A 22,189-nucleotide genomic window follows, 5' to 3' on the forward strand; every position below is an offset into this window, starting at 1 on the left:
TGCAGAGGTTCACTGTGGTTAGTGGATGATAGTGGGCTGTGATTGGAGAATTTGGAGGTATGTTGGTTGTGGCATAATGGGTCTTCTTTTTTCTTTCTTCTTTTTGGGCTATGGATGGTCATGGTTCACCTCAATTGGTTGTTGAGAAAATTAGGTAAGGGGAAAAAAATTTAGACCAAATGAGTTGAACCGAAAGGTCCGGAAATCCCGAAATTGGCCCAATAGATCTGCAAATCAGGATCTACTGAAATTCTTAGAGAATTCTAGTTTCTGAAATTTCAGATCTAAGCTGTCCATTTTTCATCTAAGGGTCATTGTTCTGTCACGTGTCTCAGTACTAATAAAATAATAAAATAATAAATATTATTATTTTATTAATAGTAGGACACGTGGCAAAATAATGACTATTGGATGAAAAATAGACGGCTTAGATCTGAAATTTCAGAAATTGAAATTTCTTAAAAATTTCGGTGGATCCAGATCCATAGATCTGCTGGCCGGTGCAAGCAGCGAATTGATCCGTATTAATTGCACTTATAGCTGTTACTGCAGTGTAATTTGGTTGTGGCCGTTGATTGGTTAGTTCAATGGCCCGTTTATGACGATACAGTTGGGTCGATGATTGGAATCCAATAAGAACTAACCTATCGATTCGACTTTTTTTTTTTTTTTTTCTTCTTCTGAGGATTGATACCAAACCTGAAAAGATTACAATATAATAGGTAATTTTAGGTATATGAGACCATTTCCGTGTCAAATATACTTTATCAAGCATATTTCTTTATCAACAACCCAACAACCCAACAAACCATAATCATTCTTATTCTTAATAACATTTAAAAACCTTATGAAAATTCATCATACAAATATTGTGTTCAGCAGTAGCCTGTCAAAGCATTAGCTCTGATGTCATTATTAAGAAAATGATCATATTACCAGGTTCACGGTGTTGCATGATTCATTATTGGAAATAACAACATAGTAAGGATGAGGTAATAAGGCAGTTATTTCCTGTGGTGCACTCTCCTTTGTTCTCTGGATGGGCAGCTAATGGGCCTGCTTAGCCCATTGAGATATGTCGTTTAGGCCCAAAAGTATATTAGCAGCGGCAGAACTAGGTAAGGCTTTGGGGGGCTAATATGGCCCTAAAATTTTACAAGTACTCATAAATTCTATTATTTTTTATGTAATATCCCCTCCAAAATTAATTTTTTAACCCCAAAAGTCTTTATTTATTTATTTCAGTTTTGTTCCCACAGTTCAATGTTTAGTTCCCCACTGTATATCCGTGTATAATATATACATCATGCATGCATGCCATTCCCCATTTGAAACACGAGGTTCGTAGTTCCCATTCCCAACACCTGAATCTAGGGCCAGGATTTTCTTAATATTTAAAGCCATAGTCGAAAGAGTTCACAGCTGATGCTACTTTTAAGAATCTATATAACCAATGGAGGTATGACAACATACGCCATTCTTCAATTGTATAACAAAACGGTCGACTATACGCTTAATTTACGGTGTCTTTCGGTGGTTTATAAAGGTTTATCGGTGTCGCAAAATATCACGTGTTCATGTAATTTTGTGGTAAAGAAAGCACGAAGCACGCCCGTTTCACGGGCTAGTTGAGGTGGTCAGCAATAGCCAATAGGATTGATCCCTCTCCGATCCGATGGTCCATCTGTTCTGTGGGGCCCAATACAGAGGACGGGTCCTACACTCCTACCTCCTCCACCCATGGCCCATGGGGGCCACGACCCATTTTGATATGCGGACAGCGCGGCACCGTCCGAGCCTGCTTGAGAGAGGGGCCCTGGGTCCCGGTCCGTGCTAGTTTAGCATCACAGGCAGAGTATCCTATGCATTGCACCCTACACCACACTGACACAACACCTACTTTGCCAACTTCCCACCACCCAATACTTTCATTATTCACCGAACGACACAAACACAATCTTATTTTACGTCCTTCGAATCTCCCAAAAAGTGCAAAATTACCCTTCTTATCCCACACCGGCACACGTGCATCACCTCAGTTCAAAAAATAAAAAATAAAAAAAAAAAAAAATTCAGGTCCTGTCGGTTAAGAACAATCCTGACCGTAGGATTATACGTTAACGTGGATACAGAAACAGACATTCTGACCAGTTTGATTTTATATTGCGGTAGGGGGTAGTGAGTTTTGAGCATATTTCAGAGCGAGGGAGGGAGGGAGGGAGGGAATCCATTTTCAGAAGCCACCAGGCCACGTTGGAACTCTAAGAGAGAGATTAATTGCTTTTATTTTATAAGAGGGAGATTAATTGCTTCCCAAACGAGGCATTGGGGAAGTAAAGCTTTTTAAAATTTTCAGTGTTAATTTATTGCAAGTTGGTTGGTGCTCCAATTTAATTCCATCCAACCCCAATTGATTACTATCAATTATTTCACCTGACTCCACCTTACAATACCTGTTCATAAAACAACAAAATTTGATGGCCTTTTTATTTGTTTTTTGGTAAGACCGTTGGAGAGCCAAAGCATCTGTTTTATTCTTTGGATTATCCAATTTAGTGTTTAAATTAGTAATTTGAATCCTTCATAATTGCTGCCTACATTTCGTAATAATTTAAGCAACAAATCATAAAAAAAATCTTGATGGAAATTGAAAGCTGCCAACCCATCAATCATTCTATATTTATGAGAATTTAGATACGTATAATCTAGAAATAACAATTAATCATCGTGGATTCAATGAATGATTCATAATCAATACTACATATCTCCATGTATAGTAGCTGTACATTTCGTTCGTGATATGTAGAATATCTACATATCTCCATGTATAGACGCTAGAATATCTAACTCAATAAATAAAGAAGAAATGGCACAGAAAAATCAATTTTATTGACCAATTTTTGGAAGGATTAATATCTGTCGGTTCTAATCTACGCGGTCCGTAAGCGTTAAGCAACGGAACAACCGCCTTCTTTTGTTCTCTGGCTTTTTCCAACACTCACTTTGCTTTTGGGTATAAAAGCACAACACGTTAATGTTAATTAGACTTAAAAAGCGAGTCAAGAGAAAAATATTATTGGATGAATGAAATATTCCGTCTATTGATTGTTCGAGACGGAAAGTTCACGGAATCCTCCAATAGATGAAGCATAGCGGCGAAGGGATGTGATCATGTGATGTCTCAAATCTTCTGGTGCACTCAACCCACCCTATGACTTCTTTCCAAGTCAACAAAATGCTTCAATTCACACAACTTAGCTACTACTCTTTTTTAATATATGTATATATATTAAAGATTATTTAGTTCCTTACGTATGGGTAAGTGAATAGGAATATGATGAACCTCAATGTTATCAGATATTGAATTTAATAAAAAGAAATAATTTGCCTGAATAATGGCATATTATAAGATAAGATATTGTAATTATTGAACTATATCAATCAAATATGCTTCGAATTATTTTTAATTAGCTGGGGTGCATGCTTGAAGGGGGGAAAGAGACTGTTCAGCTATAAATAACGTGCATGCACAGACAGCGTATTCAAATACGCGAAGGAAGCGAGTGAGCCGAAGCCGAAGCCGAAGCCGAAGATGGGAGAGCACGTGATCACATGGGACGAGGAGCCGTTGAGGGTCAGAGCACTGATCGCAGCCGTCAACATCAATCGCAATTAGAATCACAGCTGGTTTCTATGGGCACACAGCTGGCTTATCATTACTGGAGGGAAAGAATATTACTTTCTTCCAAACAAGGGGAAGTGATTGCCTTCACCATACCGCTGAGCTGGTCCACCTCTCTCTTTTGCTGCATTGTGTGACCCTCCACTGAATCACTGCCTGTCATGGGAACTTTTCCTCTTTTTTTTTTTAAACCGTATTTTCCTAGCTATAATCGAGATAATATCCCTCGAGAATCCAATGTAGAGCAACTAAAAAAGGAAAAGATTCGTAGACAAATATGGTAAAAAAAAAAAAAAAAAAGGTCCAATTTAATAATGGACAAAATCAGGGCATAACTAGGAAATTTAACGTGAAAATTTAATTATAAATTTAGATTATTAAATTGACATCTACCCTTAAAACACGAAATTATATGCATTTTTAGTTTGTATAGCCTAATTTAAGAATTAAGAGAAAGCTTTATCCTTTTAAAATATTTTAAGTAATTCCTTTGAATGTCTTTACTAAATACAATCAAATTTGTACACGTAGAGCCTTTTGTTTTAACAAGAATGACCCAAGCCCCTTAAAAACTATTAAAATAATCGACACTATTTTATGAGAGAATAGGTGTTTTCTTAGTCAAGAAGGACATCTCATCATGAAAATGGGCGTTTAGGTCAATGAATCACTTTGATTTATTGCTTAAATTGCTAATTCCTTTTAGGCTTACCAATTTTCCATGCTTCTTTTTGTTTTTCTCTGCTCAAAGCTTCTGGGTTTGTTTGATAAATCTTTTTAGATTTTTTTTTTATGTAATATAAAGATAAAAATAATTTTAAATATTTTAAAAATATTTGGTTTTGATTGTTTTGTTATTATTATTATTATTTATTTAGGGTTATTGTGGAGCTATAAAGCGGAGGAAAAGATGGAAATATTTAAAGCTGTACATAGAACTTCCCGTGCCCATTATTGCGTTCATGAAGCGGGAATCCAACTGTCAAAAGAGGCCAACCCATGCCTATTGTCTAATCTAAGCATTGATGTCCTCAATCCTAATAAATTCGATACTGGAAATCGCATATAAAAAATAATTATATTAAAAGGATGTGTTCTTAGTAATAATATTGTTTATTTTTTAAAATAAAAAATAAAGATAAAAACGAGTTTCACTTCTGAAAATTATTGTACATGATAATACAATATAAAAATTTAGCATCTCTTAGGAAAGTTTTTTTTCTTGATTAATAAAATCATCTACACAAAAAAAAAAAAAGAAAAAAAAAAAAGGAGTGAGTACAACCTACAGGAGCCGCATTGTAATGTGCGTGGGCAAAACGACTGTTAAATAGTTTCATTCTTTTCGATTTAAAACCGTAAATATATATGTTATAATAATAAATCTAAAATCTTTCAAATATATATTCCCCTGGTATTAACGTAAACTCCATTCAAATACATTAATAATTAAATATATTTACAAAAAATTATTCCTTGCATCGTTATAATAACGAAGGTCCCGCTTATTAGTACATAAAATAAAATCAGGTCCTTTCCCATTCCCTTCCTTTAAAAAAAATAAATAATAATAATAATAATAATAATAATAATAAAACAAACCAGAGAGACGGTAATCAAATCCCATATAAGTAGGTAATTCCTTTCCCAATATGCAGTCTCCTTCCTTCTCTCCATCAGAGAAAAGGCACAGCAGCCATTGAAACGCACTGGGAAGACGAAGAAAAATTAACCAAGTTGGGTCTTTTCCTTCGTCTTCTTCTCCATTTTTATCATTTCAAGCAGTTTCATTTACGCATTGACCGTTTCTTTCTCTTCCCATTTCTCTTTCACTTTGAATGCGAAATATGACCCTTTAACTATCGCCCTGTATTTCATTTTCAAGAAAATCACAAAGAAAGCCCATTCATTTCTTTCTTGGCTTTTTGGAAGGGAACGCCATAAATGGTTCTCTTCCGATTAAGCGCAGCCGTTTTATTAATTCTTGTTTCGCTTCTGTTACCGCCGTTTTGTCTGGGTATCCGGTCGTTTCCGGCTATAATCGGCGGCGGTGGGGATAGATATGGGTCGGGGCTCCACGGGTTCGACCAGTTCGATGAGGCGCCGGACTACCGTAACGGAGCGGAGTGCCCCGTGTCGAGCAACAGGGATTATGTGTCGTCGTGTGACGCGTCGTTGGTACATATCGCGATGACTTTGGACTCGGAGTATTTACGTGGCTCCATGGCAGCTGTTCACTCGGTTCTGCGACACGCCTCGTGCCCAGAGCACGTGTTCTTCCACTTCATCTCGGCGGAATTCGACCCGGCGAGCCCACGGCAATTGACCCAACTCGTCCGATCCACTTTCCCTTCGCTCAACTTCAAGGTCTATATCTTCCGCGAGGACACGGTGATCAACCTCATCTCCTCGTCGATCCGGTTAGCCCTCGAGAATCCGTTGAACTACGCGAGGAATTACTTGGGTGACATTCTGGATCAGTGCGTGGACCGCGTCATCTACCTGGACTCGGACGTCATCGTCGTCGACGACATTCACAGGCTCTGGAGCTCTAAGCTCACCGGCTCCCGGGTCATCGGAGCGCCGGAGTACTGCCACGCAAACTTCACCAAGTACTTCACGGACTCGTTCTGGTCCGACCCGTTGCTCTCCCGGGTCTTCGCCTCCCGAAACCCGTGCTATTTCAACACCGGCGTGATGGTGATGGACCTGGTGAGGTGGAGAGAAGGGAACTTTAGGAGGAGGATCGAGAATTGGATGGAGTTGCAAAGGAAAAGAAGGATCTACGATCTGGGTTCGCTCCCACCGTTCTTGCTAGTGTTCGGCGGGAACGTGGAGCCCATTGATCACCGGTGGAACCAGCACGGTCTCGGCGGCGATAATGTCAAGGGTAGCTGTAGGTCTTTACACCCTGGCCCCGTCAGCTTGCTTCACTGGAGTGGGAAGGGCAAGCCCTGGGTTCGCCTAGATGCCAATAAATCCTGCCCCCTCGACATTGTTTGGAAGCCGTACGATCTTTACAGGGCAAAGGATCAGTCTTCTGGATTCTCCTCCTCCTTGACGTCGCCTCCGGCATTGGTTGGGTATTCGGGTTACTAGTTCTGATTCTTTGGTACATTGTTCAGAGAATTCTTTGTTAGCCGTGTACAGATTGGTTTAGAGGGGCAATCCTTTGGGGAAGGGGATTGATGGGTTTCCGTTGGTTTTTCCAATTTTTTCTACATTCTTTTTGGTTTCTTGTTTCCATCTTTTGTACTTCTTGTTCTTACATCTGAGATTTCGATTCCTTTCTTGTAGTTCCATTTCTTTGGAACAATTTTGGTGGGCTGATTTCTCCGCATGTAAAATGTAATGGGTCTTTGGAATGATACTTTGGGGCAGAACTCAGAAGAAAGAATAATTGGTTTTACATATTCACAAAATACACAGCTGTTCTTCGTTCTTCGCTTCAAGTTTCCATTTTGTTTTTACATAATTCTTTGTTTTGGCTCATCAAGTGGTGACAGGTCCGTTTTTGTCGTTTACTTTACTTTCTTTACTTTAAAAGTAAAATAAAATAAAATAAATTGGAAAAGGTGGACAATCACTTTATCCCGTGATGATTGAATTGATCACAGATTCACAGTGGACCTCGTCGAAGCTCATATGATGGGCTGAAGAGTAGAAACAAGAAACAATAATAATGTATACGATATTTGTTCTGCCATTGATAAGCATTTTCAATCCCTTCGGCTTCGGATACCCATCGCCTTAATATTTTGTGTTATTATATTATATACGTGTGGATAATATTAATGTGCGATGCAGGAACCAAGTCAACAACCTATGTCTCTTTTCTCATTCAATTTGCTACGAAGTTTCATGCCTCTTCCTTTCATGTTCCTGTTGATGTTGACAGCCAAATTTCTTCAAGACGACGTGTCATGACATAAGGTTGGGAAGATTATAGAAGCTAATGAGATATGCGAAAAATCCCTCTCACCTACCAAGAAAATGAAAAATTAACAGAAAAGAAATATTCCTCTCACGCCAGGAGGTTCCACACTTATTGAACTAAAGAATTGGAGCATTCACATTTCATTTTCTTTTTGTTCCGTTCCAATAGCACAGCAGGAGTTGAATTCAATATCCAAATTCCAAATGTCATTATCATGGAGCTATTGTGCAACATTATTGAAGCTTTGTGAGGGTTAATGGGATCATTTCATTTTCCCAAAATAATTTGTTAAAAACACTTAGTCTAAATCCTTGATTAGATTTACCTTAATTAATGTTACCATAATTCTTTCGGTGGAATTTGATTTCAATCATATCATACCCCTGATTTTTGCTTAAATGATGCAAAGCAATCAATCCATTTTGCCTGCATTTATTGTTTGATATTACTCAAGCAATCTCATACTATTTGATAGAAATAGTTAAATTAAAAAACAATAGAATCACAACGTGATAGCTGGCCTAGTCCTTTTTACCTGGAAAGAAGATGGGCTTCCCCATGGCCAACAGCACAAGCAAACATAAATGTTCTGATAGCACGAGTTGTCACCTTAGTATTCCAGAAAGTATAAACATCACCCTCCAAGGTTCCTCCGAATCCTGGCCACATCTAGGCCGTTCATTTGATACGCCTTCTTCAATAGCTCGTCAGGAATCCCAGGCTTTGTTGGGAATGAGGCTAACAATGCGAGCTGGGCGCCAGGATTTTGGCTATTGAGCCCCGACACGGCTAGCGCCGGGAGCGTTTCGTCGGCGTTGGAGAGAAAATGGATCAAACCCTTGGGGAAAACAAATGAGTCACCGGGCAGCAGTTTCTGTGTATAGAAGCGGTTAGAGGTGTCCACGAAGCCCACAACCAGCTCGCCCTTGAGGCAAATGGTTACTTCCGAGGCCCGCGGGTGTGAGTGCGGTGGCACGAACCCATTGGCCTCTATGTCGATTCGGGCCAGGGTCAGGCCCATAGTGTTCAGCCCAGGCAAATTGACGGTGTTGGTTAGTGTGACATTGGACCCGGCAAAGTTGGCGCGCGTATCGCCGGGCTTGGATAGAGCGGACGTGGCAAAGTCGGAAGGGGTTGCTCGATTTGGGTCAATGCAAGGGGGTGCGCCATTGAGGAACAGAGATTGTGGGCTGCTGTTATCCGCAACGCAATAATCTTGAAGCGGATCCGGGTCGGGTTTCGCTAGGCCCAATAGAAGAGCCAACCCGAAGAGTAATTGGAGCAATTGGGAACAACAATTGGTTTTCATTGCAAGAAAACAAGAAGGTTTTGGGGTTTGAGGTACGATTTGTTAAACAGCAAAAGACTATTGAGTTATATATATACGGAATGTTGGAGAGTGATGTTTAGTGAGCATGAAATTATGTGGGGAAGGTGATTGAGTAGCTTAAGAGCATTAGAGAGGAAAAATGCAAGGCAAGTTAGAGGGAATGTTGTCTGGGCTGAATCCAGCACAAGTTGAGGATGGGTCACGATTGTTTGGTTACGATTATTTAAGGAAATGTAGCTTTTATACTCCCACTTTTCCTTTCTTGTCTAATTGACTATCATGAGTTTTGCAATGTCCGATGTTTTAGTCCCTTTTAATCCCACATTTCATTTCATTATAAATTTTCACTAACTCATAATGGAATGAAAATGACTAAAATATCCCATTTATATATGAGGAGTGCTAGACTTACAAACAAATTTTACAGAAAAATTTTTACAAACTGATGTAACACAACATGATTAGGTTTTTCAAAATTTAAACGTATCTTATGTCTAATCATATTGTACCACATCAGTTTGTAAATGTTTTTTTTGTAAAATTTATTTGTAAGCCTAACATTCTTCTTTTATATATATATATATATATAAAAGAAGAAAAAAAAAACACCCACATGCCACAATTAGTTGTGGGCCTTGGTGACCCACGACTTGCCGCCCCTTGTTTTTAGTTTTTTCTTTCTCTTCTATTGTTTTATTTTTATTTATTTTCTGTTTTTTAATCTTTTTAATAATTTGTAAATTTGTATTTTTATAAAGATATAAGAGACATTTCACATATTAGTTAGAAAAATCTTAACCGTGGGAGGGACTCAAATGGACTGAAACATCGAATACCCATATTATAACTTTTGATAATTTGAGGGCGATATTGTAAAATATATAATAGTTCAAACAGGATAAATGAAAATTTCTCTCTCTATATGTATAATATAAAGGAATTTTCAAAATCGGAGCCTCTTAGGGCTTGTTTAGTTTGCAGATTGAGTATTCCGTTAGAAAAATATATAGCTACTAATAGGAATAGAGGGAGGCAGAATATAATAGTTATTCATATTTCTTAGTTTGATAACAACATATGTATTATAAGGGGAATTAAACCAAAATTACCAAAAATTCCACCCTTTAAAAATAAAAAATAAAAAACCTATAATTACAGCATTGGGTGGCCAGCCATCCCCTGCATGACTTGGTGGTAGTCGCAACACCCCCGGAGCACCTTGGGGGTGGACCTCCGAGGTGCCCCTGGGTGGTCGATTTGGGGTGGCCTTGGTCGATGAAGTCTATCGAGTAGGTGCTATTAGCGTGGATGCCACTGATCATGGTCGCGGTGAGGATCACGAACCGGGGCTTCTTGGGGACGAAGAAGGCATCCATGTCGCTATGGAGGGTCAGGTCGAGCTCGGCATGGGTGCGCAAGATGGGGTTGGTGAAGCACAGGTGGCGAAGCTTTCGCACGATGGCTGAGCCGACCAAGCCCCGATGGCTGGCGACGAAGATCTTTGCTAACGTGTCGCCTGAGAAGGACGATCCTATTGTGAGAGAGTGAGAGAATAAAAACAGGGTTAGGGTTTTGGAGATCCAGGAAGATAGGCATTGTTTGGAGGGTGAGAAAATGCGGGAAAACATATGAAAGATGACGAATAAATTTTTAGGTTTTTTATTTTTTATTTTTTATTTTTTTAAAGTTGGGGTTAAAATAAAATAAAAATAATAAAGGGTGTTTTGGAAAATCTATTAAATTCCATAAGAAATACATATTCTCATGTGTATGAAATTAGTCATTTCCATGAGAATAACTATTCCTACAAATAAACTCCTACCAAATAAGAGAATTCATATTCCATAGGAATAGAATAGTCATTCAATTTTAGGGGTCTATTCCGCAAACCAAACGGACCCTTAATCTCCGTAATCTCCCTGATTTCGTTCGCGTCTAAGTGAGATATTGATATAACATTTTTGAGACATTATCTTAAGAAAATAAAATAAAAATGGTTCAATTGCTACCCAATATGACTTTTAATGTTCCAAATCGGGATTTATATTGAAAACTTCCCCCATTGTCTATCTAACCAATAATTAGTATTAGAGCCAAATTTTGAACTTTAGGAATTATGAATTATGGGCGTAAGCTTAAACTTTTGAATTAAAATAGTGCCTTACATTACATGATGTTATATAGAACCTCATTAAAAGATTATTTCGAATTTTAATGTTCCAACCACTTGGGTAGCATGCATTTATGTTTTGTTTTGGGCATCCTTTATTAAGGGAACGCCGTATGAACTCAAGAAGTTACAAATCATACGATGTCGTTTCTTCCCCGTTATGATATTTCTTTGACGATAAAGTTTCAATGTCGTTTTGTTCAACTAATTCCATCGTAGGGTCCAGACATGGCCTGAGTAGTCTGTGATAATTCAATTAAGGGACACCTGTCAGTCACTCTCTCTACTACGTACACAGCTTTTTGAAGTGGGCCTTCCTTACCATCTACTTTCCATGGCTGATCTGATCAATGCCTTTGCTTTTGGGGTTATCATGGTTCTCTCTGAAGCCCGGAGTACGATAATCTGAAGGTATTTTCAGAGAAAATTGTAGCACATTGGTTATTCAATGTGCCCACTTTGTTTTGTTGAACCTCCATAACTCTGCCAACCAATCTTAATTCCTCATTGAAGATTTGGTAAACACTACCCCATCTTTTCTCTTTTAACCAATCATACATTCTTTCTCAAAAAGTTTAAACTTTTTATATCGAACTGGAAATAGTACAGTTAATCATCTTTGGAAACATGATATGGGTTGTCTCTCTCTCTTTTCATGTAATTGTTTTCTTCTTGTTGATTGGATTTACCATTTAGGACCTTCCAGAAGTACGAGGGACAGACAAATTTGTCATTACCGGACAAAGCTGAAAGCGGTAATTGAATTATAGGGGGATAAAGAAAAAAGAGTAGAATCCAACACATGGGCATGTGATCCTTTCCTTGCTACATATTTTCCTAAGCTTTTCCTTTCTACTACACTGCTTACATTTTTTTAGTGTTTTCTTTTGTCTCCATATTGAATGAGCTTATTCTTGGTCTTTTTTTGAGATCCAGCGCATTGATGGTATGTCCATGCTCGTTACAGGCCACGGTATACACAGTTCGTGTCTTTGTGAGGTAGCTCTTTGGTAATTCAAACCGGAGTTTTTTGACGCTCAGATGGGTGAACCAGTAGTAGATGTTTACAGAGGTGAAGATAAGGACCATAAGGTACACCTAAATTGTCCTCTAGTTCTTTAAAAGTGACCCATTTGTTTACTGATTGATTGCCATCTACAAATTCCCAAATTTCTTTACTGTTTGTGTAATTGCGAGCTGCCGTTCTGTTTCTTGCTTGAAGATTTGATTGGGTTTTGGTTTTTCTGTTAATATATGAACAGATGGGAGAGAGAGCTGCCTCAAAACCTGACTTGGAAGTGTCGGTTTCATTCGGGAGGTTTGAGAATGATTCACTGTCCTGGGAGAAATGGTCAGCTTTCTCGCCCAATAAGTACTTGGAAGAAGTCGAGAAGTTTGCAACACCCGGATCAGTAGCCGAGAAGAAGGCCTACTTCGAAGCTCATTACAAGAAGATTGCTGCTCGCAGAGCTGAGCTAATGGATCAAGCAAATCAAATGGAAAATGATCCGTTGAGGCCAGAGAATCAAAATGGTGGAGATCTGACCAGTAATGTTAGTAGTGCCGGCTTTGAATTTGATATCTGTAATAGCCACAGTCCCACAGAAGAAGTTGTGAAGCAAGAAACCAACTTGGTCAGTGAGGTGATTAGCACCCACGTGGCTGATCTGAAGGAGGATGCTGCAATCAGTACAGAAAGTCAAAGGACATTATCTGAGGGAGTAGAAGAAGAAATGGGTAGCAGAATAGATAGCCCTAAGTCAAGCAAACCAGAAGAGGCGGTTTTGGTAAAAGAAGAAGAAGAAGAAGCAGAAGAAAGTACTTTGGTTGAATCTCAAGACACGAAGGAAATTTCTCATAAGGACAATGCCATAGGAAATGCTCCAAAAGTTAAAGAGGAAAAAGCCCAGTTGGAACATCCAAAGGAATCTAAGAAGGTCAAGTGATTAATTTCTTTAACTGATCGATCTTTATTGTCAAAATTAAATTTATGCAGAAACTTTGTTTGGTTGAATCTGGCGGCTCATATTTTTCTTAGTTTTGCTTGTACAGGTTCCTCCAGTGAATAGGGACAGAAATGTGACAAGGGTAAAGAAGAAAGCATCACCACCTGTAACTAAAGCATCACATCTTTCCACCCCTAAAGTGTCAAAGCCTACACCAGCTTCCACTGCAATATCTGCAACGCGATCTTCAACAAAGAAGGGAAATGATTGGTCCTTACCAAGGAGCAAAAATTCTTCAACTGTTGAAATTAAGAAAGTTGCTCCCAAGTCTCTATACATGTCCCTTAGCATGGATCCTACAAATTCTGATCCAACTTCGCTTCCCACCACTCGAAAATCCTTCATTATGGAGAAAATGGGGGACAAGGACATTGTCAAACGAGCATTTAAGACATTTGAAAAAAGTTTCAACCAGCTGAAATCTTCTGCTGAAGAGAGATCTTCAGTACCAAAACAGGTTTATCATGCTATCTTTGCCTAGAAGAAGAGACCTTTTTACTTACCGTGAAAAAAAAAAGAATGACCCTTTGAACAACTACTTTTGTCTCTGGGAATAAAGTAATGATTGGCTTATCTGACATCGATTTTCATTTTGTGGAACATTTTGTTTTCCAAATTTTTGGACTAGGTGCCTGCAAAGGGGACAGGACCAAGGGTTTCCACTTCTACGACTTCACGAAAAGAGAATGGAGGGTAATGTTTTGGCTTCACACTTTTCCTATGATGAATGTATTTACCATTGTATACTGCTGTGTGTGTATTTATGTGTTGTAGTTTTCTGCTTAAATGTTTGTGATACTAGCATTTTAACACTATTTGGTTCTATATGTTCACCACCGCTGCGTTTGCTTTGAACTTTGTTCTTTATCGAATCTAAACAAATCAGAACAAGGAGGGTAGTGCAAGTGGAAAAGGTGAAATCTGAAGAGTTTCTCATATTTTACATGTAATGTAATGATTAATGTCCAATCATGTTGGTTATCCAATCTTAGCTGTATGCGCCACCACTACCTCACGAATGCAAGGAGATTTAATTCTATCGATTTTGTTTCTATCAATCATCTCAATGCCCTAATTAAAATTATGCCTATTATATGGAGTTATGTTTCTTCAAGTCCAACATGCATCTACATCTTCATATCAATGCAGATAAGTTTCCTTTAAATTGTTGGGCCTAAATGAACTAAGCATAATCTGGATAATAATTCATCAGTTTTTGATATCCGTTCCAATTCAATGAAGAAAAGATTCTGAAAGAATGCTTTTGAATGCCTCTAACCTTCTGCTATGCAAATCACCCAAAGATCGTCCTCTTATGTTTTGCATTAATGAAATTACTAGGGATGGGTTCATTTTTGAAATCTTTGATTTTTCTTTTATGGAAAGTTCAATATATTCCTTTTTAATTGTTATCCTGGAATAGGTCACTAAAACCAGGTTGTGTGGATAAAAGAATTGCTAAGGCGGCCCCTTCTTCTTATGGCTTGAAAAGCGATGAAAGGGCAAAGAAAACAAACAAGGTACCCCCATTGAACCGCCCCAAATAAAAATCTCCATTACGCTCACACACAATTTCTTTTGATATCTTAAAGATACAATGTTGTCTTCTACTGATCTCATATCTGGTCATCTCTATTTACCCATTTGATTTTAGTTTTCAAAGAAATTGGAGGAAAAATCAAACGCTAAAGAGGCAGTGAGGACAGGTCTTCAATCAAAATCAAAGGTACACTTTACAATGAGTTCTCTTTAGAAAAGGCATATCATCATTCCCTTTATGCCATCATCTCTGTTGTATGGCTGCACAGTTTCCTAATGAATAATATAATTTCAAAAATGTCCTCAAACATTCACTTTCTGTGAGCAACTGTTACCATCATACATTAATCAGAAAAATAACTTTATTCAGTCTATATAAATTGCATGTTTCAACATCCTATGATTGACACAGGAACAAAAAGAGACAGACATCAGAAAGTTAAGACAGAGCCTTAATTTCAAAGCCACACCCGTGCCAAGCTTTTATCGGGGAGTAAAAATGTCAAAAAGCACTTCAGATAAGGTATATCACATCTGTCTGTCTTTCTTTACTTAAATTTGATCTGTCTTTCCTTTTTTCCTTTTCTTTTGCTAGTTTTCCTTTTTTTTTTTGTGCTCTACATATTTTAGCTTTATTGTTTTTACTTGATTTTTTTTGGGTGATTTAATTGAAGAACTCAAGTATTTAATTTAAGTCAAGTAGCACTAGTGTTCCACAAGTTACTGCCAGTGGTGGTAGATGAAGTGTCGAGGGCTATGGCTGTCTTGCTTTGCAGTTTAAAGTATTGTGTCAAGTTGGCTCCACATAAAGTGGGCCACAATAACCATGATGATTTCTTACGTATCAAAAAAAAAAAAAAAACCATGATGGTTCTTACTTATCAAAAAAAAAAGAAAAAAAACCATGATGGTTTCTCACTGTTGACGATTTGGTACAAATTTTGTGTTATTTGACTTATTTCCTCCATAAGTAAGATGCATTTGGTATCAACAGTTCTAGAATCGTAGGCATGGGAGTTATACGAGTTCATAATATTTTCGATCCTTTGGAAACATCATCCATCAGGCCTTGTTAGTAGAAGTGTTCCTTGATTCTGAACAGCAGCGATTTCGTAGAACCATAGAAGAATGGCTTCAATTCAAACTGTTGTTTTAGCTATACGTTTAATATTCGAGATAAGTTCCATTTTTTTTCGTCTGCTGAACAGATAATTTATTTAGTGATATGTGATACAAGAAAATGCCCCTTGGTTTATTGTCCCCCTTCTGTGAGAAGCCAAAATGAGTATTTTAGAAACTAGAAGAAATATTTTATTAGCCTGAAGCTGTAGTACCCTGATTTTGTGAATTTGGATTGATTTTAAAGGCATGTTGATGCCGGACAAAACTAGATGACAGCGTAGGTTAGCAATTTAAAACTGTGGATTGAAGTTTTAAGGGAACTTAGGAAGAGAGAAAAAACAACGAAAAGCCCTAGCCATCCCAAAGAAACAGAGAATTACTCTGAATATGTTGAAATATTATTCTCATGAAAACGTCTCTGTTTAATAAGTTATGGCTGCATATGTAAAGTTATTATTGTTCTTAATCTTTTCTCCCATGAATCATGTTACTTTGTCAAATTATGCAGGATGTTTCCAAAAATGAGGTTCATCGGTGAGCAATGTTCTTGGGTTTGGGACTCATACATGTTCTAAGAAATATATCTGCTTCAAAAGCTAAATACTTGGGTGAAGACAGAAGATATATTTGAAGGAATTGCTTAGAGTGGACTCGTGCCATAATATATTACTTAGCCAACAAGCAATTTGTCACCAATGAGCTGCAGACTGCATATGAATGGCTAGAAGAGACATTTTACCTCATCAATCTTGTTGTCTAGGTAGGGCATGCATATTTATAATGTGCAGGAGATAAAGAAGAGGTTGGGGCAGCTGCTATCTTCCATTGACAACTTATTACTTACCCCTCTTGCACTTGCTCTCGCAAACCAAACATATATAGGATAAAGAAAAGATGAAATGCTGTGTATAAAGTGTCAAACTGTTAGAAATGCATTAATTCTTGTAGTTGGTTGCCATTCTATTGTTCTGGTACTCTCTAGTCAGTTATTTTGTTGAAAGTATATGATATTTGATCCTTATTATATGGAATACGTGAACAACTGAAGTTTAATTTAGATTATATATTGCTCATTCCATGCCCGAACTTTCTGTCGGAATTGCTCAGAGGCATACTCAATTTATTCTAATACCCATAGACCCAGAAATCTCTGCAAAGAACAGGGTTTTACATGTTTTTGGCAATTAGCCGGGAATCATAAAGTAGGAATATAAAGAATCAACTCAGAAAGATGGTGGGTTGGTAAAAGGCCTTCAGATTATCCAGGCTCAAGATGGACCATATGGCAATATCAATGGACTGTACTTGTTTTCTACGTTTAGTAGCCTTAGATTCACTGTTTCACTGATCTGATCACATTTTCTTAATGTTTTTAGTTCAATAAACCTCTGGCCTTCCACAATGACTAAAGGATTTAGACAAGAACTAGCTACATTAAAAAATACTCAGGCTATTCAATTAACAATTCATGTGTTTTTTTTTTTGCATTTAATATATACAGTGAACAAAATCCTTCTTCTATTCCTATACAAAAAAAATCCTGTTGTGATAAAAAGCCTAATTCAAAAATCATCTGATTCACTAGAACTACTCATTGACTTATCTGACATGAAGTTTTCCGGCAAGTTTGGGAATCTGACGGGGCCCCTTGGCGGTGGTGAATTTGGCGATGATGATCCCAAAGTTGTCATCACTGTCCTCCTCTTCTGCAGGCTTCGCACAATCTCAACGCAGACCTGATCAACCATACTAAGAAAATCTTTAACTATAACGAATAGTTGAAGTGGGGGTGCTGCTTTGTCCTTTGAAGCTCCTGCTTGATAATATTCTGTTGTTTTCTTTACAAGATCCATTACCCTTGTCTCTTCTTCTCTCAATACCTTTAGCTCTTCTTCAGCTGCTTCAAGAAACCCTTCCATCTCTCTCACAAACCCTCCTCCTCTATCATTGGCACATTGGGAATTAAGTGCTCGAATTTCTGCTGCATGGGCTGTGAGAGCTGCGCTCGTGCTAGCAAAGGTGTCATAATCTATTGTGGCTGCTTTCTTTACATTAGAGAACTCAGCACTGAGGCCTCCCACCATTGGCAATCCTAGCAATTTATATTCCTTGTCTCTTTCCTCGTTTGTTGTTAAACTCTCAGGATTATAAGTACTGCCGCCGCGGCTCATGCTACGGCTCATGCTACGATTTCTGCTCAAAACACACCGTTTTCCCTCTGACCGGACTACTTCTTCCACGACAAAATGGAGTAAAGTAGTCCTTCCATCTGAGCTTTTAACATCAGAGAGCTTTCGAAGAGCATTAAGGTCGAAGGCTTGGGCATTCCCTCGCGCTGTTCCTGCATTCATGCGATTGCCAGCCTTGAGGGTTGCTTCTAAAAGCTTCATAAAGAGCCCTCGTATTTTAAGCTCCTTGCAACCCAATTCAAGTGTTTGTATTGATTGCTTAAGGAATAGAATCTCCAAATCGTAATTGGTTCTGAAAAGCATGGCATTAAGACGAGTAAAAGCTGAAGGAACAGCTTTCAGGAGGTGGTAGAGGAAGGATTCAGCATCAGCTAGTCGTGTGAGATCTCCCTCGTATTCTAGGATTTGGGCATGTTCTTCATTGGATGGAGCAATTCTGACCAGCTTTTCAAGAGTATCAGTGTCAAGGCCGTGGCCGTCAATGAGCGCCGCAACGATTCCTTTGCGAGATATGGCCAGAGATTTCAGAACAATTGCAATGTTCTGAGACCTTCGAGGATCGAGGATAAATATTTGTGCTGGCGGATAAGAGTTGTGACTGCTTCGACCCACCGAGTTACTGTTTCTTTCAGGTGATTTGTTGTTGGTGGCAACATAGCCAAAGAGGTGTTCCATAAGATCTCCATCAAACCTGAAGTATCAAATTGAAATTTTTGAGAATCAGCAAGAACAACCAACCAGAGGTCATTACGATTATGTATATATATATATATTGTTACCTGAAAGAGCCGGCATCAATTTTGTCCCACACCATGGAATGATCTGTGTTAGTGTTCACCTTGTCCCAATGCAATGGCTTCATTTTTACATGACCATTTTCGGTTCCAGATGAAGACTCTCCCGGCTGGTTGTTCCCTACCACGCCTTTTGGCCGCGCCGGGGGCGGCTTTAATGATGTGTTCGAACCACCTGTCCTAGGCGGCAGAGGTGGCGGTGTGACAGTGACTTGAAACTGCAGAATGGCAGTGAGGTGGGGTGGGGGGGGGGTGGGGGTGGCAGGTGATGGTGTTGGTGTTGGTGTTGGTGTTGGTGGTGGGGAAGAAGGAGGGGGAGGAGTTGATGGACTAATTCCATTGGGATCATCCACTTCTGGCACAACTTTAACATGGGAAGCTGAAGACTTCCCTCGGAGCAGAGGAACTTCTTGTCGCTCAGACTTCCTCCGCCGATCTTCTTGTTCTTGCTCTTCTTTTTTTAATACCTCTTTACGGAAAGTACACTTCTTGGAGTTTCTCCCTTCAAGTTTCCTCCAATAAAGCACATCCAAACCATCTTCATCAACAATGAACCCCTTGAGATCTCCGTCAACCCGTGAAAACTCATTGCGTGGCGCTGCAGGCGGACCTTCATCACTAGAACGACTACTGCCTTGCGTTCCTCTGCGTCTTGCAGCAAAACCCCTATGGACCAAAAAGAAGAGCAACGCGGAAACAACCAGAGTGCCGGCTGCCGTGGCAGCCACTGCCTTCACAATCTTCCCGGTCGTCGAAGACTTCGTTGGCGCCGGTTGCGGTGGCGTCGCTGGAGGAAATGGACGAACTATTGGAGGTTGCGGGACAGAATTCGGCGACGGAGCTTGATCAAATGGGTAGAAAGTCTCGATGTTCTGGGGAGAACCGAATTGACAATGAGAGAAAGGAAGCGCAGAAATGATGAACGCGAGGAGGAATAGGTACAGAGGGAGCCATGGCTGAAACATCACAGCCATGTTGTTTCTGAACGTTTTGCAAAATATTCATGAAACTGAATTCGTTCTATTTTTCTGTATTTTATGCACCCAAGGTTTATTATACCCGTTGTCGTACGCATTTGGGATTTGGTTGCTGACAATTTCCGAGAAAGGGTGGTTTGTTGCGATCCCATACCATATATTCTTCCCCGGGGTTTTGTATATGCAATAACCAAAATACCCTTCTGTTATGATTCTGCTAATATCTAGATTTTACAATCTTAAACCTGGAGGGGGGCTTCATTAATAAATAAATAAATTTGTCTCGCCTATTGGCTATTAGCTTGCAGCTCAGGAATAGAATCATTCTCTCATAATTTCTATGGTCTACATTAATTTTTACCAATTTAGTATATTATTATTTGTATGCAAACAAATTTTCAACTGTAAAATGCATTCTCTTTATTTTAAATTATATTTTACAATCTAATTAATATATAAAACGTGACGCGGCTAAATATAATAAAATAAAATCTAATTGCAGGTTGGCGGTGGAAGGAGTGGTTGACTCTGTCAAACCATAAATCAATGGGTGCAGAAGAGTTGAAGTGGCCAATCACAAACAAATGGAAATGGAATGCACTAAGTGACATAGTCAAACTAAAAGCAAAAGTCAGAAGGACGACTTCCTCCATTATGTTTTGTTTTGTTTTCCTACGTAATGATTGTAGTTGAAAGTTTCTTGGTGTAATCCGGCCGGCTATTAAAAAACTCGAGAGAGATAATGCAGAAAATAATAATAATAATAATAATAATAATCCATGAAATATTCATGATTTTCTTATGGGAACTGTATAGTGGACCTCTTCTGGGCTCAAGAATAGTTAGTTGCTCACCAAATTGTTTCTGGAGAAGTTAAGGCTTTTTCTATGTAGTGGTTGAGAAAAGGCTTTACATGGATCCGGTCATGGTGGTGTGTCTTTGCAGCTTAGCAGCTTACATAACTCCGTCAAAACGGAATGCGCCGGACTTGGTAAAATAATTATATTTCAGTGAAATCTATTCATAAGGTTTCTTTCACATCTACCATTTTAAATATCAGGAAGAAATCTTAAGAAAAATAGTATTATTCAAACTAAAACGGATTATTATTATTATTATTATTATTATTATTGTAAGAAGAATGGTGAAAGGAGAGAAAATGTTAAAGAGTGATAGATTAAATGCAATTGATGGAAGAGCGAGAGAGGAAGAAAGTATCGGTCTAAATTTGCCGCTTCTCGTTGATGGTTGTAATTACTCCTTGTGCGTCATATGAGGATGAGGGTATACTTTTTTGAAATTGGAGTACGTAGAATACACCAAGGATTAGTTGGCTCAACCAAAGGCCCATAGGCCCTAATTCAAGACCCGAGCTCATTAAATGAATTATGTAATAAGGAATCATGATCCAAGAATCTGTCCCAAAAGTAGACGTTGGCTACCGCAGCTACCCTCCCTCCATGAACCAGCAAGCAATCTCTACAAAAGGAGAGAAAAATTGTTGCACAAGTACATTGATCCCACTCATTCTCTTACTTACATTTTGCTTATGTTTACATTCTGTCTTTGGATTCGGTTTAGGTGCTATAAAATTTAAATAAAATAAATACTATAAGATATCTCATATCTTATAGTTTTTTGAACTGTTGATATTTGATTTCAAGTTTTCTATGAGAAGGGAAAAAAGAGAGAGAGTTAAACTAAATTTAGATTGTTAAAAAAATTACAAGAGATCTTGTTTTTTTTTTTTTTTTTTTTACACCTAAGCCAAATCTCCCATATCCATTTATACTTCTCAAAATCACCTTTTATTATCACTAACTTAAGTAGTATCAGAGGTGAATACCATCATTACCGACATGTTACTCTGACCTTTACCTTTATTGCACGTCTCTAATTTCAAAACTTTTACCTGCACTACTGTGAATAAACAGAGATGAGTCAGCACGGCTACCAACAAAACCACGCACACAAAGAGCTGAGCTTAACCAGAAGAACCATGCTTACGGGGCCCGCTTAAGTTAAGGCCATAGATGGCCTTTTGGTCAAAATATCAACATAAATCTTAGTTATTATTTTTAATTAAGATAGCTCTTCAAGATGGGAACTAGATCTTCTCCAGATCAAATGAACGGGAGAGTATCCATCGTGGATTGTTGTGATTCTGTGTTAATGCATTTAAAATCATGGGTAAATATTTGAAATAGAGAACAAAAATAATAAAAATATTTCAATTCCAATTCTAAAATGAATAAAACCTACATCTACTAGATCTTAAGGGCCAAATACGTCGTGCATGGTGGGAGAAACAAAACAAAGCACCGGATATTAGTTTCAGCAAAGGCAGCCCAAAGATAGCCCCACTAGAAAGCCCACCTGTCTTTTCACATCAAGCACTCCACTTTGGGTCATAGGTGCCTTATAACAGTACATCTAAATATAG

The 22,189-nt window shown here is 38.5% G+C and overlaps 4 protein-coding genes across 9 annotated transcripts; 2 read left to right on the forward strand and 2 right to left on the reverse strand.

Moving 5' to 3' along the window:
* The first annotated feature begins 5,318 nt into the window (after nucleotides 1–5,318).
* Nucleotides 5,319–7,147, forward strand: LOC132179389 (probable galacturonosyltransferase-like 9). The gene has a single exon (XM_059592113.1). It carries the CDS (start codon nucleotides 5,627–5,629, stop codon nucleotides 6,779–6,781), a length of 1,155 nt encoding a protein of 384 aa, XP_059448096.1. The 5' UTR covers nucleotides 5,319–5,626; the 3' UTR covers nucleotides 6,782–7,147.
* Nucleotides 7,148–7,589: 442 nt separating this feature from the next.
* On the reverse strand, nucleotides 7,590–9,054 carry LOC132179704 (germin-like protein subfamily 1 member 1). The gene is made up of 2 exons (XM_059592464.1): nucleotides 8,155–9,054; nucleotides 7,590–7,664 (listed from the first exon to the last, which is right to left on the reverse strand). Exon 1 carries the CDS (start codon nucleotides 8,926–8,928, stop codon nucleotides 8,254–8,256), a length of 675 nt encoding a protein of 224 aa, XP_059448447.1. The 5' UTR covers nucleotides 8,929–9,054; the 3' UTR covers nucleotides 7,590–7,664; nucleotides 8,155–8,253.
* A 2,426-nt stretch (nucleotides 9,055–11,480) lies between these two features.
* On the forward strand, nucleotides 11,481–16,817 carry LOC132178963 (protein WVD2-like 7). Of its 6 annotated transcripts, none has more exons than XM_059591552.1 (10): nucleotides 11,481–11,530; nucleotides 11,816–11,874; nucleotides 12,056–12,211; nucleotides 12,382–13,056; nucleotides 13,172–13,582; nucleotides 13,754–13,818; nucleotides 14,549–14,645; nucleotides 14,780–14,851; nucleotides 15,077–15,187; nucleotides 16,295–16,817. In XM_059591552.1, the coding sequence occupies exons 3-10, from the start codon at nucleotides 12,161–12,163 to the stop codon at nucleotides 16,322–16,324; spliced, it is 1,512 nt and encodes a 503-aa protein (XP_059447535.1). In that variant the 5' UTR covers nucleotides 11,481–11,530; nucleotides 11,816–11,874; nucleotides 12,056–12,160; the 3' UTR covers nucleotides 16,325–16,817. The 6 variants fall into 6 exon arrangements, with proteins under 6 accessions (XP_059447535.1, XP_059447538.1, XP_059447536.1 ...); XM_059591555.1 differs by having other exon boundaries at nucleotides 12,087–12,211; XM_059591553.1 differs by lacking the exon at nucleotides 11,481–11,530 and adding an exon at nucleotides 11,556–11,637 and having other exon boundaries at nucleotides 11,816–11,925; nucleotides 12,087–12,211.
* Nucleotides 16,818–17,348: 531 nt separating this feature from the next.
* Nucleotides 17,349–19,777, reverse strand: LOC132179814 (formin-like protein 4). The gene is made up of 2 exons (XM_059592596.1): nucleotides 18,755–19,777; nucleotides 17,349–18,666 (listed from the first exon to the last, which is right to left on the reverse strand). Exons 1-2 carry the CDS (start codon nucleotides 19,741–19,743, stop codon nucleotides 17,349–17,351), a joined length of 2,307 nt encoding a protein of 768 aa, XP_059448579.1. The 5' UTR covers nucleotides 19,744–19,777.
* Nucleotides 19,778–22,189: the final 2,412 nt, after the last annotated feature.

This window comes from Corylus avellana, chromosome ca4, assembly GCF_901000735.1.
Source record: "Corylus avellana chromosome ca4, CavTom2PMs-1.0".
NCBI classification, from domain to species: domain Eukaryota; kingdom Viridiplantae; phylum Streptophyta; class Magnoliopsida; order Fagales; family Betulaceae; genus Corylus; species Corylus avellana.